The sequence below is a fragment of the Hemitrygon akajei genome, chromosome 10 (assembly GCF_048418815.1).
Source record: "Hemitrygon akajei chromosome 10, sHemAka1.3, whole genome shotgun sequence".
Classification (NCBI taxonomy): domain Eukaryota; kingdom Metazoa; phylum Chordata; class Chondrichthyes; order Myliobatiformes; family Dasyatidae; genus Hemitrygon; species Hemitrygon akajei.
The window spans coordinates 33,364,003-33,382,170 of record NC_133133.1 but is presented as its reverse complement, the minus strand read 5'-3'; the positions used below and the strand labels follow the sequence as shown (position 1 = coordinate 33,382,170).

General features: G+C 39.0%; 1 protein-coding gene across 4 annotated transcripts in view; it reads right to left on the bottom strand.

The window, feature by feature from the left end:
• Nucleotides 1–18,168, bottom strand: part of LOC140734275 (glutamate receptor 3-like) — a 358,588-nt gene that overhangs the window by 277,876 nt on the left and 62,544 nt on the right. For all 4 annotated transcript variants that reach the window (XR_012100505.1, XM_073058015.1, XM_073058016.1 and 1 more), the window contains exon 3: nucleotides 13,614–13,853. Coding sequence is in view for 3 of the 4 variants with exons in the window: in XM_073058015.1 (XP_072914116.1) it covers nucleotides 13,614–13,853 (240 nt within the window). In the remaining variant the exon portion in view is untranslated. The remainder of the gene's footprint in view (nucleotides 1–13,613; nucleotides 13,854–18,168) is intronic.

The following is an 18,168-nucleotide window of genomic DNA, read 5'->3' as shown; positions in this document are numbered from 1 at the left end:
CGTTGGAACTTGCGAGGCCATGGATCAAGACTTGGGATATGACAACAGTATTGTTTTGTTAAGCATGAATGAATTGGGCCAAATTTCTGTCTTTGCTGCTGTAGTTCTCTTATTCTATCAAATAGTTATATGCAATTCATTTGACAATTTGAGCTCAGTTTTTTTGAGAGGCAGCAAAGACGCGATAATTCTTATAGTTTCTATTCTTTAAGGCATTGACTGCTGATTGTTTTTGAATTCTGATTTAAGTCTCAAAACATAAATTCCTGAAACCATTTCTATTTTAAGACTTCTTATGATCTATTAGGTATCTGTTAAAAGAGAACAACACAAAATTTGACAGTGTTTGCAGCTCATCAAATTCTAAAAGTCATTATAACTTCCATTAAAAATGCACCGCACCATCAATATTATAACAAAATGCAAACTAAACTTCTATTCAAAAACATATCAATTTTAAAAGGTATTACATTATCTGCTAGAATCCTTTCAACATTTACTTAAGTGTGACCTTCCCAGGATTACTTTGGCAGAATTGAATTCAGTTCATTTCTTTTGTGTATGCATCACTATACAAAACACACAGTAAGTGCACATTATTCATCTATTTATGATTACAGAACACATATTTAACACATCTTTTAAATTCACTGTTCCACTGTACTCTTTTAAAATGACTGTTGCCCAATTGGAATTCATCAGTACAGTCTTATAATGATACCTAATATTAAGTTCATGCCCATATAACATTTGCACACAAAGAATTAATAATGTTTCAAATTGGTTTCTTTTGCCTTTAATATTCATCTCTGTTCACTCAGACATCTATTTCACAAAATTGCCTGTAGATTACTATCAAAATTCATTTCCTTTTTCATTAATTGTCTTACTTATCCATACACCAATTCTGATTATTTTGCAGTGAGTTTGAAGCAACTTGTGGACACAGAAGCCAGTATATTCCCCTCTCTGGCCCCTTACCTCTTCTCCTCACCTGCCTATCACCTCCCCTGGTGCCCCACCCCTTCCCTTTTCCTATTAGATTCCTGCCTCTCCAGCCCTATACCTTTCCCACCTTCCTAGGTTCACCTACCACCTACTAGCTATCCTCCTTCTCCCTCCACCAAATTTTAATTCTGGTGTTGTGGTGAACTAGATATACCTGTCTGACTGCTCCTGTGGCTCCTCCCAAGACCCTGCTGACTGCCCCTGTGGCTCCTCCCACAGACCCCTGTATAAAGGCGACTGTGGCCTGCTGCTCTCCCTCATTTTCCCAGGATGTAGTTGTTCTTCAGTCAATAAAAGCCGATATCTCACTTCCTAAGTCTCGGCGTGAGTTATTGATGGTGCATCAGGTGTCTTCCCCCTTTACTTCCAAACCTGAAGAAGGGTCTCGGCCTGAAACATCGAGTGTGTTCACTTTCATGAATGCTGTCTGACCTGCAGAGTTTCCCCAGCATTTTGTGTGTGCTGCTTTAGATTTCCAGCATCTGCAAAATCTCCTGTGTTTACATAAAACAAATTATTTTTTATTTACTCTCATGTGTCTAATTGTTGTGTGGTTCATATTTGATTGAATTGTGGAGTTTCATGTCTGCTACAGCACAGTATGGTTAACATTCAACATATATCCATGCTATCCATGAAGATATAGTCTATCTTCTGATGATATTAACAATGCTAAATTTAAAAAAAATATTCACTAGAAGACTAGAGGTGACTTGGTTTCTAAATTAAAATAAACCCATTCTTATTTGGGTATTTCAAAAGCAGGAAAGACATTGCCGGTTGAAAATTGTTGAGAGATCAGTCTTTTTTCAGCCTTATGGTTTTTTTTTGTATTCTGTGCTTTTTGCCTGATCTTCCTCTTTTTTTTTGTGTGGGAGGGGGATTTGGGGGTTTATATGCCTGTTGCGTTTTTGTTCGTTTTTTAGGGTGGGAAGGAGGGATTCAGGGATTGATGATTATACTGCCTTTCATTTCCTTCTTGGTTCCACAGCTCTCTCTCTCTCTCTCTCTCTCGAGAGAATCTCAGAGTTGTATACTTTGATAATAAGTGAACCTTTGAGATCGTGTTTTTCAGCATTAGAGTAACATGGCTAGTACAGAGGTGCACCACGACTATTCCATCTTAATCTTTAAATTTAAATTCATGAACTGTGTGTGAGTGATCTTAACATTTAAATATAAGGAGATTGAAAATACACATTTTCCAAAACCATCATAATTCTATATTTTCAATCAACATAATCTTGTCAATCTGTAGACATGGATTTCCATACAAAGATTTGAAGAGCTTGGGCACAGAAACGAAGGTTTGTGAAGCACATGGTGAAGCATTTGGATCTTCGAGAATTCAGGCTGTGAAGTGGAGCAGAACATCTCTCCAATACGGTTGCTACTTAGCAACAAAGAAACTGTGTGTGGATTTCCTGACTCCATCCCATGTAAAAGGGAATTATGTCAGGTAGACCTCTAGGCTAATCTTGGTAACACTGCCATTCAAGCCCTTGGAAAACCTTACTTCCTGCAGATTTACGAGTTCTTCTAACTGGTATCTTTTGAACCTTTAGACGTGCTAGGAATTTTTTCTAAACTTTGTTAAAAAGCTCCAGTCTTCTGCTAGAATAGATGATCCTGAAGGGGATAAATTATCTTATGCCTTCCAGCAAATTAACTAATTTTGGATCGCCCAAGACTGCAAAAGCTCCTTTATCTCCTTGGTCTGAGATGGCCTCAAACAAAAAGCAAAATCTTGCTGAAATGCTAGCATGGGGTACACAGAGGCATTTGTTCCTCCACTCTGCTAGTCCATAATCAATAATGGTATACAATAGTTATATGGTGTGCTACCAGACATTCTACTGCCCACCTTAAGTCTGCATGGTTAGTGAAGAGGAATTTGCCTCAAACTAAGTGGATTAGATAAAGCAGATCTCTTTAAGTTTAGATGTAGTTATACTAATCTAGAATATTAGCAATACAAGCAGAAAAAAGGCTGATAATACTTAGAGGATTGATCAGGCAGAAGTAAGGAAAATGGTTCTCTTCCACTGTTGCTTGCTGGCCTGCTGAGTTATCAACAACATTTTCTGCTTTTGTTTTATATTTGCAGCAGGAGTAGTTTTTTGCCTTTCCATTACTTAAATATAGTGCTTGTTAAAATAGTACTAAAATACTTATAGATCATTTCATTTAATACAAACTGACATTGTTTATAACAAACTATTCCCTTGCTGCATTTGATCTATTGTCTTTCAGTGACCCTGCAGCAAACTATTGTAGTTGCTAATATTGATGACTGTGTTCAGGAACCTGAGGTAAATTTTCTTGGGACCTCACTATTTGTTCAGAAGTTATGGGAAAATGGTGCAACCAATATCAATATATTGTTTTTTTTTCTTACAACTGGATTTTAATGCAAAAAGAGTCCATCTATTGTTGAATATAATCTTACATTTTAAAAAGTATGACAAATTTGCATTCAAATTTGTTATGAGATCAAGCATCAGAATAGGAAAGAACCGTGATCTAACTGACTTTGACTGTGGAATGATTGTTGGTGCCAGACAGGGTGATTTGAGTATTGCACAAACTGCTGATCTCCTGGGATTTTCACACACAATCACCTCTAGAGTTTACAGGGAATGGTGCAGAAAACAAACAAAAAAAAAATCCAGTGAACAGCAGTACTATGGGCAAAACGGCTTGTCCATGAGAGTGAACAGAGGAGAATGGCTAGACTGGTTCAAGCTGACAGGAAAACTCCAGTAAGTCAAATAGTCATATGCGTTACAACAGTGGTGTGCAGGTGGTGGTCTCGGAATGCACAACACATCAAACCTTGAAGTGGATGGGCTACAGCAGCAGAAGCCTCTGAGCATACACTCAGTGGCCAAAAGGTACAAGAGGTATATAATAAAGTGGCCACTGGGTGTACACAATAGTAGATTAGGCCATAGGGAGTATTAACAGGCAGGGGGACCTTGAAAGTTCACAAGGTCCTTGAAGGTGGCAATGCAGGTAGTCAAAGCTGTTAATAAGACACATAGGATCCTGTCCTTCATTATATATGGCTTTTAAAACAGGAGGAAGGAGGATTTGTCCTAACTTTACAATGATCTTGTGTAGATCTCAGATTAGATAGATAGATAGATACTTTATTCATCCCCATGGGGAAATTCAACTTTTTTTTTTCCAATGTCCCATACACTTGTTGTAGCAAAACTAATTACATACAATACTTAACTCAGTAAAAAATATGATATGTATCTAAATCACTATCTCAAAAAGCATTAATAATAGCTTTTAAAAAGTTCTTAAGTCCTGGCGGTTGAATTGTAAAGCCTAATGGCATTGGGGAGTATTGACCTCTTCATCCTGTCTGAGGAGCATTGCATCGATAGTAACCTGTCGCTGAAACTACTTCTCTGTCTCTGGATGGTGCTATGTAGAGGATGTTCAGAGTTTTCCATAATTGACCGTAGCCTACTCAGCGCCCTTCGCTCAGCTACCGATGTTAAACTCTCCAGTACTTTGCCCACGACAGAGCCCGCCTTCCTTACCAGCTTATTAAGACGTGAGGCGTCCCTCTTCTTAATGCTTCCTCCCCAACACGCCACCACAAAGAAGAGGGCGCTCTCCACAACTGACCTATAGAACATCTTCAGCATCTCACTACAGACATTGAATGACGCCAACCTTCTAAGGAAGTACAGTCGACTCTGTGCCTTCCTGCACAAGGCATCTGTGTTGGCAGTCCAGTCTAGCTTCTCGTCTAACTGTACTCCCAGATACTTGTAGGTCTTAACCTGCTCCACACATCTCCATTAATGATCACTGGCTCCATATGAGGCCTAGATCTCCTAAAGTCCACCACCATCTCCTTGGTCTTGGTGATATTGAGACGCAGGTAGTTTGAGTTGCACCATATCACAAAGTCCTGTATCAGTTTCCTATACTCCTCCTGTCCATTCCTGACACACCCCACTATGGCCGTGTCATCAGCGAACTTCTGCACATGGCAGGACTCCGAGTTATATTGGAAGTCTGATGTGTACAGGGTGAACAGGACCGGAGAGAGTACGGTTCCCTGCGGCGCTCCTGTGCTGCTGACCACCGTGTCAGACCTACAGTCTCCCAACCGCACATACTGAGGTCTATCTGTCAAGTAATCCACTATCCAATCCACCATGTGAGAGTCTACTCCCATCTCCGTTAGTTTGTGCCTTAAGATCTTGGGCTGGATGGTGTTAAAATGTACTGTGTGCATTTCAGATCTCTGATGTATAGAAAAGATGTGACGGCACTCGAAGGCATACAAAAGAGATTCACCAGGATGTCAATTGGAATGGAGCAGATCAGTTTAAGGTGAAGTTCAAGAAATTAGACAACACAGTACTGCTGATGCAGAACAAAATTTCACATCGTACAAGTCAGTGATAATAAACCTGATTGCAATTCTGTTCACCATGGAACAAAGGAAGTTAAGAGGGGACAGGGCTGAGTTACAGAAAAAAATTGTGACAGGTATAAATAGAGCAGAATGCAGGAAACATTTCCTTATATGAGAGGGAGACAAAAAGATAGAGTTTGGGGGAAAGGAGGAAGAGATTTTGAGGGGATGCATGGGGACCTTCTTCACCCTGATGGGGAGAATTAATTAGAATGCACTGTCAGGGAGAGTGGTGGAAACCGGGTCACTGACAGCATTTAAGAAGTGACTCGATAAACATCTGAATTACTTAGGTACAGAGGTCTAATACCACATTCTGGCAAATAGGGGGCCCACTAGTCGGATGAGCTGACCTGATTGGCTGTTTCCATATGGTGCAATTCTATGACTCTTAAAATGATATTCTACCTACCAAAATTAACTCTCTTGTTTAGTTCTAATGCTATTTCTCATTATGATATGGAAGGAGGCCATTTATCCCACTGAGGTTATGTGGCCTATAGAACAAGCACATTTCTTCACCCCCTGTAACCTATTCTCCTCATACTCTCATCTACTTCCTGCAGATATATGTTACATTTTGTTCTTAATAAAAACAAGCAGTGTGGGTAAAATTAATACATTTTTATTCAGGACAATCTAGCAATGGCTTCGGCTTGGCAGAAGCACATGCAACCAGCTCCCCAACATCACTTCCAGTTCTGGGTGAACCACCCACATTACACACTGGCAACTGCATTTCTTTATTATGTGCACATATAATAAATCATTTTCCCCATTTAAAGAAAAAACAAACCTAAAACAAACAATGATCCTTTCACAAATAAAGCAGAGTTTTGAAATGCCCTTTTTCACACAAACAGCTTTATGAATCTTCCACAAGTAAGTTGGTACTGAATAGCTACTTTTGGATATTTCAGCTATAGATTTGACTGTATTTAACTGGCAGTGCAGACAAAGGTAGGACGTTATTACAAATTTACCAACTGAATTTACTGGGGTATTCTTGCTAGTAGACCATGTGGAATTCAGTATTGCAACAGAAACCTACAGAAATATTCAGAACTTTTGTTGGGGAACCTCTTCAGGGTCCCCCTGAAGGATTCATGAATTCACAAGCCCTCCTTTCTTTCTGTTGACAGACTACACACACATCTTAGATGTGGAATACTAAAAATTGACCAAATTCTGGCAAGTAAGATTAACATGGAAGGTATTAATACAAGTCCACCATCACCCAACTTGACTCTTATCTACAGGTGAAAAAGCCATTTACTTGGATTATATTTTGTTCTGAATAATGGTGCTTCTTCACATTTCTTTCTTTTCAGAACTTCCTTGAAAACCCAAGATTTTTAAACAAAAGATTTAGTCACTCTTCTGAAATCCACTCTGAGTTGTCATTTAATTTTGCGATTTTGAAGAACCTTGGGATATTTTGTTGATCAGAGATAGTGTCATGGCTGCAGAAAAGGAGGAAGTCATGGAAGGATTGTCTACCGAGTCTCTGTGGATGGACGTTAGGAACAGGAAGAGGTCAATAACTCTACTGGGTGTTTATTATAGACCACCCAATAGTAACGGGGACATCGAGGAGCAGATAGGGAGACAGATTCTGAAAAGGTCTAATAACAAAAGGGTTGTCGTGGTGGGAGATTTTAATTTCCCAAATATTGATTGGCATTTCCTTAGAGCAAGGGGTTTAGATGGGGTGGAGTTAGTTAGGTGTGTTCAGGAAGGTTTCTTGACACAATATGTAGATAAACCTACAAGAGGAGAGGCTGTACTTGATCCGGTATTGGGAAATAAACCTGGTCAGGTGTCAGATCTCTCAGTGTGAGTGCATTTTGAAGAGAGTGATCACAATTCTATCTCCTTTACCATAACATTGGAAAGGGATAGGAACAGACAAGTTAGGAAAGCATTTAATCAGAGTAAGGGAAAATATGAGACTATCAGGCAGGAACGTAAAAGCATTAATTGGCAACATATGTTCTCAGGGAAATGTACGGAAGAAATGTGGCAAATGTTCAGGGGATATTTGCATGGAGTTCTGCATAGGTATGTTTCAATGAGACAGGGAAAGGATGGTAGGGTACAGGAAACATGGCATACAAAGGCTAGTCAAGAAGAAAAGAAAAGCTTATGAAAGATTCAAAAAACTAAATAATGATAGAGATCTAGAAGATCTAGCAGGAAGGAATTTAAGAATGAAATTAGGAGAGCCAGAATGGGCCATGAAAAGACCTTGGTGGACAGGATTAAGGAAAACCCCAAGGCATTCTGCAAGAATGTGAAGAGCAAGTGGATAAGATGTGAGAGAATAGGACCAATCAATTGTGACAGTGGAAAAGTGTGTATGGAACCGGAGGAGATAGCAGAGGTACTTAATGAATACTTTGCTTCAGTATTCACTACGGAAAAGGATCTTGGTGATTGTAGGGATGATTTACAGTGATCTGAATAGCTTGAGTATGTAGATATTAAGAAAGAGGATGTGCTGGAGCTTTTGGAAAGCATCAAGTTGGATAAGTCACCGGGACTGGACGAGATGTACCCCAGGCTACTGTGGGAGGCAAGGGAGGAGATTGCTGAGCTTCTGGCAAAGATCTTTGCATCATCAATGGGGGTGGGAGAGCTTCCAGAGGATTGGAGGGCTATGGATGCTATTCCCTTATTCAAGAAAGGGAGTAGAGATAGCCCAGGAAATTATAGACCAATGAGTCTTACTTCAGTAGTTGGTAAGTTGATAGAGAAGATCCTGAGAGGCAGGATTTATGAACATTTGGAGAGGCATAATATGATTAGGAATAGTCAGTATAGCTTTGTCAAAGGCAGGTCACGCCTTATGAGCCTGATTGAATTTTTTGAGGATGTGATTTAACACATTGATGAAGGAAGAGCAGTAGATGTATTGCATATGGATTTCAGCAAGGCATTTGATAAGGTACCCCATGCAAGGCTTATTGAGAAAGTAAGGAGGCATGGGATCCAAGGGGACATTACTTTGTGGATCTAGAAATGGCTTGCACACAGAAGGCAAAGAGTGGTTGTAGATGGGTCATATTCTGCATGGAGGCTGGTGACCAGTGGTGGGTCTCAGGGACCTGTTCTGGGACCCAACTCTTCATGATATTTATAAATGACCTTGATGAGGAAGTGGAGGGATGGGTTAGTAAATTTGCTGATGACACAAAGGTTGGGAGTGTTGTGGATACTGTGGGGGGCTGTCAGAGGTTACAGCAGGACATCGATAGGATGCAAAACAGGGCTGAAAAGTGGCAGATGGAGTTCAACCCAGATAAGTGTGGTGGTTCATTTTGGTAGGTCAAATATGATGGCAGAATATAGTATTAATGGTAAGACTCTTGGCAGTGTGGAGGATCAGAGGGATCTTGGGGTCCGAGTCCATAGGGCACTTAAAGCTGCTGCGCAGTTTGACTCTGTGGTTAAGAAGGCGTACGGTGTATTGGCCTTCATCAACCATGGGATTGAGTTTAAGAGCCGAGAGGTAATGTTGCAGCTATACAGGACCCTGGTCAGACCCCATTTGGAGGACCGTGCTCAGTTCTGGTCGCCTCACTACAGGAAGGATGTGGAAACCATAGAAAGGGTACAGAGGAGATTTACAAGGATGTTGCCTGCACTGGGGACATACCTTATGAGAACAGGTTAAGAGAACTCGGCCTTTTCTCCTTGGAGTGACAGAGGATGAGAGCTGACCTAATAGAGGTGCATAAGATGATGAGAGGCATTGATGATGTGGATAGTCAGAGGCTTTTTCCCAAGGCTGAAATGGCTAGCACGAGAGGGCATAGCTTTAAGGTGCTTGGAAGTAGGTACACAGATGTCAGGGTTAAGTTTTTTTTACACAAAGGGTGGTGAGTGCGTGGAATGGGCTGCCAGCGATGTTGGTGGAGGCAGATATGATAGGTCTTTTAAGAGATTCCTGGATAGATAGATCCTGGAACTTAGAAAAATAGAGGGCTACGGGTAACCCCAGGTAATTTCTAAGGTAAGGACATGTTCAGCACAGCATTGTGGGCCGAAGGGCCTGTATTGTGCTGCAGGTTTTCTCTGTTCTAAAATCTAAATGAATGCAAGTTGTCATGGAAGAAAAAAAGGACCCATTTGAGACAAATAATTTACCGTAGATTCCGGATTTTAAGCCGCTACTTTTTTCCCACATTTTGAACAGCTTTGAACTCTGCGGCCTTTAATACGGTGCGGCTAATGTATTATTTTTTTTCATGCCGCCGAAAACATTTTGCCTCGTAACAGTAGACCAATAAAATTGATGAGTAGTTCACAGAGGTCCAATGAAATTGTACGATAAATCAAGCGCACTTTCACAATTAAATTATTGTAAATCAGTCATTTGTACTCACCCTCATCAACATGGAAAACACTCGAAGAAAAGCATTGTGCTGCCTTTATGGCAGTTATTTAGTTTATAATATTTTCGCTTAGTAATTCATTTTCTAGTTAAAGTTAGAAGAGTTTTAACTATATTTGTTTTCTGTACTACATCGCGGGATGCTATGACGTCACACCCGGTTTCGCCGCGTCTTGTGGGATACCAGTTTGCGATAAACGGGACGGCGGGGGGGAGCGGCAGAGCGAAAACGCTGCTTTTAAGTTAAAGGCGATCAATAACTTTTCCTGGTAGGCTGCAGTATATATATTTTTTACCAGTCGTTAGGAGATATTGGAATGTTGTTCAGTAAAGAAGTATACGCAACGTATATTTAAAAGTAGCCGCGTTACGGGCACGGTTCGAAAAAAAGCATTTGCAATATGTATTTGTTTTTGTTACCATATGGATTTAATTAAAAGTTAAAAAATCCTCACGTGTAATATCTTTCTGTGTAAATATCTCATATTACAACGTGGGACACCTGCGGCCGAAAATCCGGTGCGGCCTTTACAAGTAAAAAATTGATTTTATTTCTAAAATTAGAGCCAGCGGCTTTTAATCAGGTGCGCTCTGTAGTCCGGAATCTACGGTAATAGAGAAAAATCATGTGAAGGCTTATAATTTTTAAAAGAAAAGATAAGGCTGCATTGCTCTGTGATCATATTTCATTGAGGACTTCATTAACTGCAACACATTTTGGCACAATATGAGGTCAGAGAAGAAGCCGTAGTAATGCAGATCTCTTTTTTAAAAGAAGTATCGTGTGATGAATCATATAATTAGTTTCATAATATCTACATGTTTTTAAAGCTCTATTTAATTCATAAAATATTTTTTCACTGAATTGATTGGCCCTTAATGATGCCAAATTGCAAGGATCCATAGATAATATAAAATGGTATTTTCCAACAAATAAGGCACTACTTGTTCCTTTATCCTCGAATGGATACACACAGATGCTGTCAAGTTACTTTAGGACCAAGCAATTTTCATTTCAACCATGAAAACATTTCTATTCTGTATAGAATACAACACCTTTACTTGGATTCATGAGCTATAAGATATGGGTCATGTGAAACTTTGTCACAACGTTATGAAAGAATACACTGACAGATGTCTTCAAAAGCTCACTCAGCTGAAAATATAGTTAGAAACTATTTTCCTTTGCCAAATTTTTACTTTATGGAACTAAAAATTCAAAAAGAGGTTAGCACAAAACTAAGGAGATCATATGATTCTATCTGTAAATAATATCTAAATATCTATTCTTTTCCTGAGACTTGATGCATCTAAATACAGACAAATCCACTATTACCAACAAATGTTAAAATTAAATAAATTCTCTGAGCATTTTTAAAGATTCTAAAGTGATGATTTTCATGTGCAGAAATTCCTCCCTCACACAACAGAAACTGTAACATTTCTCCTGCTCATTTTACATGTTTTAAAGTACGTACAATTCATTACATTTTTGCATTAATCTTAATCAATAAATCTGTAAAATTATTCTGATGTCAGATAAATTAATTATATGTGAACTGCTCAAAATAATTCTGAGATTCAAAAAGGCTCCAAATAAATGCAAGTATTTATCTGTTGCTGTCGAGAAGCAACCAAGCTACACTGCCACGGCTAAGCTCACCTGCTGTTATACAACTTGTAAATGATGTAAATGATGATGCAAACAAATGAACTCCAGTCAACTTCAGTGTAGTCTTTTAAAGTCACAGTTTACTCTGTGCTTCGCATCACGTTTCTGGTGATAACTAGGCAAATCAGTAATATGCCTTAATTTTCATTTATACTTTCCCTCCAAGTTCTACTTAAGATGAAGGCAGAAGACAGGAATTTCAGAGTATTGTTTTGTTGTGGCCTTGTGCAAAGATGTAGCTTATTCTTAGGACCATAGATTAGTTCAATAGGAAGTCCATAAATGAGAGACCAGACCATGGAAACACATTGCTGACATTCTTTTCTCCAGCACATTCTGGCCTGCATATATTCATCAACGCTTATACAACTACACTTTTACACTGTATACAGTTAAGGGCACTTCTGTATGCTGAACTATTGCTACATTTCTCCTCTGCGAACCAATAAACTCTCTTGCATGGCATAAAAATGAGCCCCCACTTTTGTGTGTGCATTTTACTGTATATTTTTGTTTTAAATTCTCTTGTTAAACACAGCGTACAATCTTCACCTATCAGCTTAACGTTATTTATCTGCATGCAAGATGCACTGGTGCACCACAGGGAGCCAACTGCTCTACTCTTTCTTCACTCAAGACTGTGTGGCTAGGCATAGCTCAAATGCCATCTATTCATTTGCTGATGATATAACAATTATTGGCAGAATTTCAGATGGTGACAAAAGGGCGTACAAAAGCGAAATATACCAATTAGGTTGAATGGTGTGACAGCAACAATCCTGCACTCAGTGTCAGCAAGACCAAAGAGCTGACTGTGGACTTCAGGAAGGGTAAGATGAGGGAACACAAACCAATCCTCATAGAGGGATCAGACATGAAGAGAGTGAGCAATTTCAAGTTCCTGAGGGTCAATATCTCTGAGGACCTAATCTGGATGCAACATACTAATACAGTTATAAAGAAGGCAAGACAGCAGCTATATTTTATTAGGAATTAGAGGAGATCTGGTTTGTCAACAAAAACACTCAAAACTTCTACAAATATACTGTGGAGGGCATTCTGTCTGGCTGCAACACTGTCTGGTATGGGGGGAGGTGCTACTAAAATAAACAGCAGAAACTTGTAAAATTAGTCAGCTCCATCATGGGTACTAGCCTCTGTAGTATCCAACACATCTTCAAGGAGTGGTGCCTTAGAAAGGTGGTGCCCATCATTAAGGATTCCCATCACCCAGGACACGCCCTCTTCACACTGTTACCATCGGGAAGGAGGTACAGAAACCCAAAGGCACACACTCAGCGATTCAGGAACAGCTTCTTCCCCTCTGCCATCCGATTCCTAAATGGACATTAAGCCCATGAACGCTATCTCACTACTTTTTTGTGTCTTTTTAAGCACTACTTATTTAAACTTAACTACTTAATAGATATTCATAATATAACTCATTTTTTTCCTCCATATTTATTTATCATGTATTTCCTTGCACCGTGGCTCTAAAGTTAACAAATTTCACAACATATGGCAGTGATATTAAATCTGATTCTGATTCTGAATAGTTGATGCTCATTATCTGTTAGAGGCAGGGCATCGTTCTTTTCTGCAAACTTCTCTTCTACTTAAAAGACTAAGGGCATGCAATTCAGAGGTTAGTGAATGAGTATCAATACTTGGGACTGATTCCATAACGCCACCTAGAACATCAAATTTGCTCTATTTTCCTTCTTACTATGTAATATGGTTGTAATTATGCATATTGTAGTCATATGACCCTCAACCAGAAATGTCAAGTAGATAAGAAACAAAATTAAAATCTTCACTTCTTTATTTTATTATAAGACTTGCCTTTTCTCTACCTATGGTTCTGCTTTTAATGAAGGTCAAGTATTAAAATACTTTATCAAGTGATACAATAGAATTATTTTCAAAACAATTTGCAAATATTTTATGGATTACTTTATCAAAACTAAGACATTGGATGCAAAGACATACTGACAGTCATAAACATAAGTAAACTTCCTAGCAAATCACAGGCTGCGGAGGCATGCAGAAGTTGGATTTCAAAGAATGCTGTTTTGCATATTTCAGCTCACCTCTGTCTGTGTCATACAGATAGACAAATCTTTCCCACTTGTAGTGTGTAAGAAGGCTTAACAGTGCTCCTTGTAGTGGAGGCCTCAGCTGAATAACGAACTGAACTTCACCTTCTGTAGGAAAACTTGGCGTGATGAAGGAAGTGTGCAGTGCTCCGCAGAAAGATGTTAGTGTGTTCACCGATCTCTTATCATAGAAGCCAAAAATGGCATATACTCCTTTGGAATACTGTGAACAGACTGAACAAGAAGACCTTTGTTAGCTTTTGTAAGATTTAAATAAGAATATAATTCCTATTTATTAGAAGCTACACACTATCACTTAGCAGAAAAATATATACATAATGACCAGGAAAGCATGTGAAGATTGACCAGCAATTTTAAACAAAAAATATTGACGTAACATAAAGCAATTAAGCAATATGGGAATGCAAGCACTTAATGTTTCTAATATTGTTCTTAGGTGAGACACTGTCATTTCTTTTAGAGGGAACTAAAAAGACAAAATACGTTAATTTTAAAAATCTAATTCTTGATGGTATAAAATGTATAAATTTGGTGGTACATTAGAAGGATCCAAATTTCTGATTACCTGTTACAAGTGTTTTTTTTAAATTATCAAGTATTAAGGTGGAGATATTTGCCTTTGGTACTGACACCTTCTATGTGCCTTAATGAACACGGCTTGCAAGAGTTTAGCCCTTGGTATGTTTCATCAATGTGAAGTGCACAAGATGCATCTCAGGCTGGGGCAGTCTGGCTCAATTGCTGGAATCACTGAAAAGGTGTGAACTTTGAAAGGTGAGTAAAGACTCATTTAAGGAGCAGAGGAGTTTTTACAATTACATTGGAAGTCTGTCTCTGCATAAGTAGACTTCAAACCACGTGAGCCACTCACATATTCTGAAAATCCCAGAAGTGGTACATAGACATGCAATGAACATAATTAACATGCAAATTCTCACTCCAAAGGTCTTCTGCTCATTATGCATTGGGGGAATGGAGGTTAATAGAACACAATTGTAGGCTTTTTATTTTACTTTATTTTATTGAGATACGGTGCAGAATAGGCCCTTCCCTCCCTTCGAGCCATGCCGCCTAGCATCCCCCAATTTAATCCTAGCCTAATCATGGGACAATTTACAATAATCAGTAAATCTAACCAACCAACTGGTATGTCTGTGGACTGTGGGAGGAAACCGGAGCACCTAGAGGAAACGCATATGGTCACAGGGAGAATGACAAGCTCCTTACAGTCAGTGGGTGGGAATTGAACCCTGGCTGCTGATACTCTATAGCATTATGCTAACCACCATGCTACCGTGCCACCCTAATCAACCTGGTAAGTCCACAATTTACATTAACATTTATCTGTACAGACTTTGAATTGCACAGTAGAAACAAATGGTGCTAGGTAATCAAATTTTCAGGCAAGCGTGAACTGTGAAGATGTGAGGGCAAGTGACCAAAGCCAAATTGGTAACTTTAAGGAGATTCTGTAAGTAAGGGAGAGGTGGTAAGGAGGAGGGATCAGGAGGAATTCATATTTATAATTAAAGTTAAGAATTAAGAATTTAATAAAACTACAGTTAAAGCATCAAGAAATGTTCTGTTCCTTTTGCTAAGCTTGTATGGTAGACTCTCTATTGAAGCTGGAACCTTTGGCATGAATAGTTCCGTGCCATTAAAGATTGAAGGAAAGCAAGGTGAGACCACACAAGTATATTTGCATATTTATTTTCAGCAAGGAAGAGCCAAAAGGATTAAAATTTGAGGATAACAGCCTCCAACAATGTTCAAAGCTAGAATGGCAGTAAATGAAGAGGAATATCAAAGCACCTACAGCCATGAAGAACTGAAGCAAATAGAACAACTAAACCACAAGCAGAGTCTAAATAAACATTCTTTGTTCACTGAACTTTGAGAAGCCCATTTCAATACTATCATAAATTTATATTTCAAAAAATTAGCACATTTTATGATCATCAGTTTCTTATCTAAAGGCCTGTTTAGTATAATGGCTTGATAAGCATAATCATTACTCTGAGTAGTTCCATTTCCACTTCTCACTAAGCTTCTATTTAAAATGAACATTTCTATCTACTTAGCATTCAAATGCACACTCTTACAAAATATGTCTGAATTTGAAGTGGGATAGACAGCAGATAAACAAGTTTTTGGTGCTGTTACGTCCGTGGCCCCCTCCTTTTTGAGAATCGCAGGATCGCTATTGATTCGAGTCAGGAGACCCAGGAAATTGAGAGAAAGACATGCAGAATCCACAAAGAGTTTGGAATGTGTCCTGGCCTCCGAAAGGCGGAACCATTGATAACGGCTATTGTCTCTTGGAGACGGGATTGTGTATTGAATACTGTACGATGCATCGAAGCCCCCAGGCAATGAAACGGGGGGGGGGGGGGGGGTTGGTGGAGGGATTGCATCATCCCACCCTGATTGACATCTGAGACCCTGTGAGTCAGGATAAAAGAGGGTCTGAGGAACAGCCCCTTCAGATGCACCAGAAGAAATGCTAGAACTCCTGTAACAGCGTAACAGCGAAAGCCAGTGGAACCAGCCCACGTGCATCCTTTTCCATTTGCCTCGGAATTGGTGGGTCTTGCCATGGAAGCACAGCTTTAGCTAACCTCGAAGGGGAAATCAGTTCCCCAATGACTCTCGAAGGATTGACATCATAAAAGGAATGGGCAAGTTAAACCTCCGTCTTTCTCTCCAACCAAAAAGGCTGCAGCCTACAGCTTGGCTGAACTAAAGTGACTTTTATATTTCCATCGGACAATACATTATCCCCTAGACAACGATAGAGCTATTTCTTATTGATTATTATTATACCCGCGCTTTTAGATTTAGTATTGACGACGTATATTATCTGTGTGTTTGCATTGATATTATTTTTGTGTATTTTTATCAATAAATACTGTTAAAAATACTACCATCAGACTTCAACGGACCTCTCTATCTTTGCTGGTAAGTGACCCAGTTACGGGGTACGTAACAGTGCATTTGAACATGTTGGCCTTTGAATGATCTCATCCAGTATTTTGGTGTAAGAATTTATTTCATTAAACAAAGTTTCTTCTCACTGATGTATTAAGTATTTGCATGTGACTATCATCTAGAGAGAATTCTGAGACTTCAGTGATACTTATGGACCAGCTTTGTTCATGAAGGATAATAGGAACAGTTTTCAGTGAGATGCTTCATCCTATGTAAATCAGCATGAAGCAGTTCGTTCCCAAGCTGCATTGGTGATTCAACATGCTACATCATTGTGTTAAACATATTTTATAAGTGTCTATTCTTGTGAAAGGTTGTAAAACAAATTTATTCAAGAACTTCTCATTTACATGATGTATTCTACTGAAGGGACTGGGCCTTCTTCTCTACAAGGTTTAAGTTACAGAATAGAAAAATTCTATTTTAAGACAAGCTGGTAAGTTGTATTTCAATTAGGAAAAACAACATTTTAGGCAAGATATTATTTCAATATTATCCTCTATCATAGGTCTAATATTAGTAGGTTGGATATGAATTGCCAATTATGAAGTGGGAAGATCAACCCAATGTCAATTATCTATTTAATAATATATACACTACTCTTAATAATTAACCAAATGATAACCTGTGACAAAGGAAGATGGGTTTGCAGCTGATCTTGATCTGGTTCACTGGGATAATTTTGTGGAATATTACAGTATAATGGTTTAGCTACCGGACTAGTTTAGTCAGAGCTCCACACCTTTTGTTGAGGCACATGCTTGACTCTATGCCATTTGTATATTACCCAGCGACTAGTCTGGAGATAATATCCTGGCATCACTGGGAGGACCAGTATTTATTACCCATCACCAATTCTCTTGAGAAAGTGGCAGTGACCCACGTTTTTGGAGTACTACAGTTATTCTGTTGAAGGTAGTTCCACATGATTGAGGGGTATGCAGCTCCAGGATTTGAACACAGAGAAGATGAGTAACCAGAGATAAACAAGTCAGGATGACGTGAAACTTGGAGGGAATCACCAGATGGTGCTCCCTTGTTAATTTCCTCCCTTTGCAGAGCATCCTTCATAGTTCTACCTACGACATTGATTCTCATACAGACTACTACAAAGGGATCCTGACCTTTTAAATCCAAGTTTTATCCCAGACACACCCTTAATTTTGACAAAGGTTAGGCCACAGCCTTTGTGACTCAAATGTGGCTGCTGAGTAATCTCTACATTGAACAGTTTGAATTCATGATTTATCACATTAAATGGGAGAATTAAATACCACCAATTAAACTATATATCAAAAAGGTAGCATCAGTGATAGTGACTATGAAATGCACTGGATTACTGTTAAAATGCTACCATATTCCCTACTGTGTTTTAGGAAAGGAAGTCTGAAACCCCTGCTGCATATATAGCTCTAGGTCTGTGATTGATTGCAAAATGGCTCAGGGGAAAAAATAATTTCCCCTAAGCTCTTGCATTGTCAAACTTAAAAAAGCATACCAAACAGCTACTTGCATATTTTTTTTATTCTCGGCTTCCTTC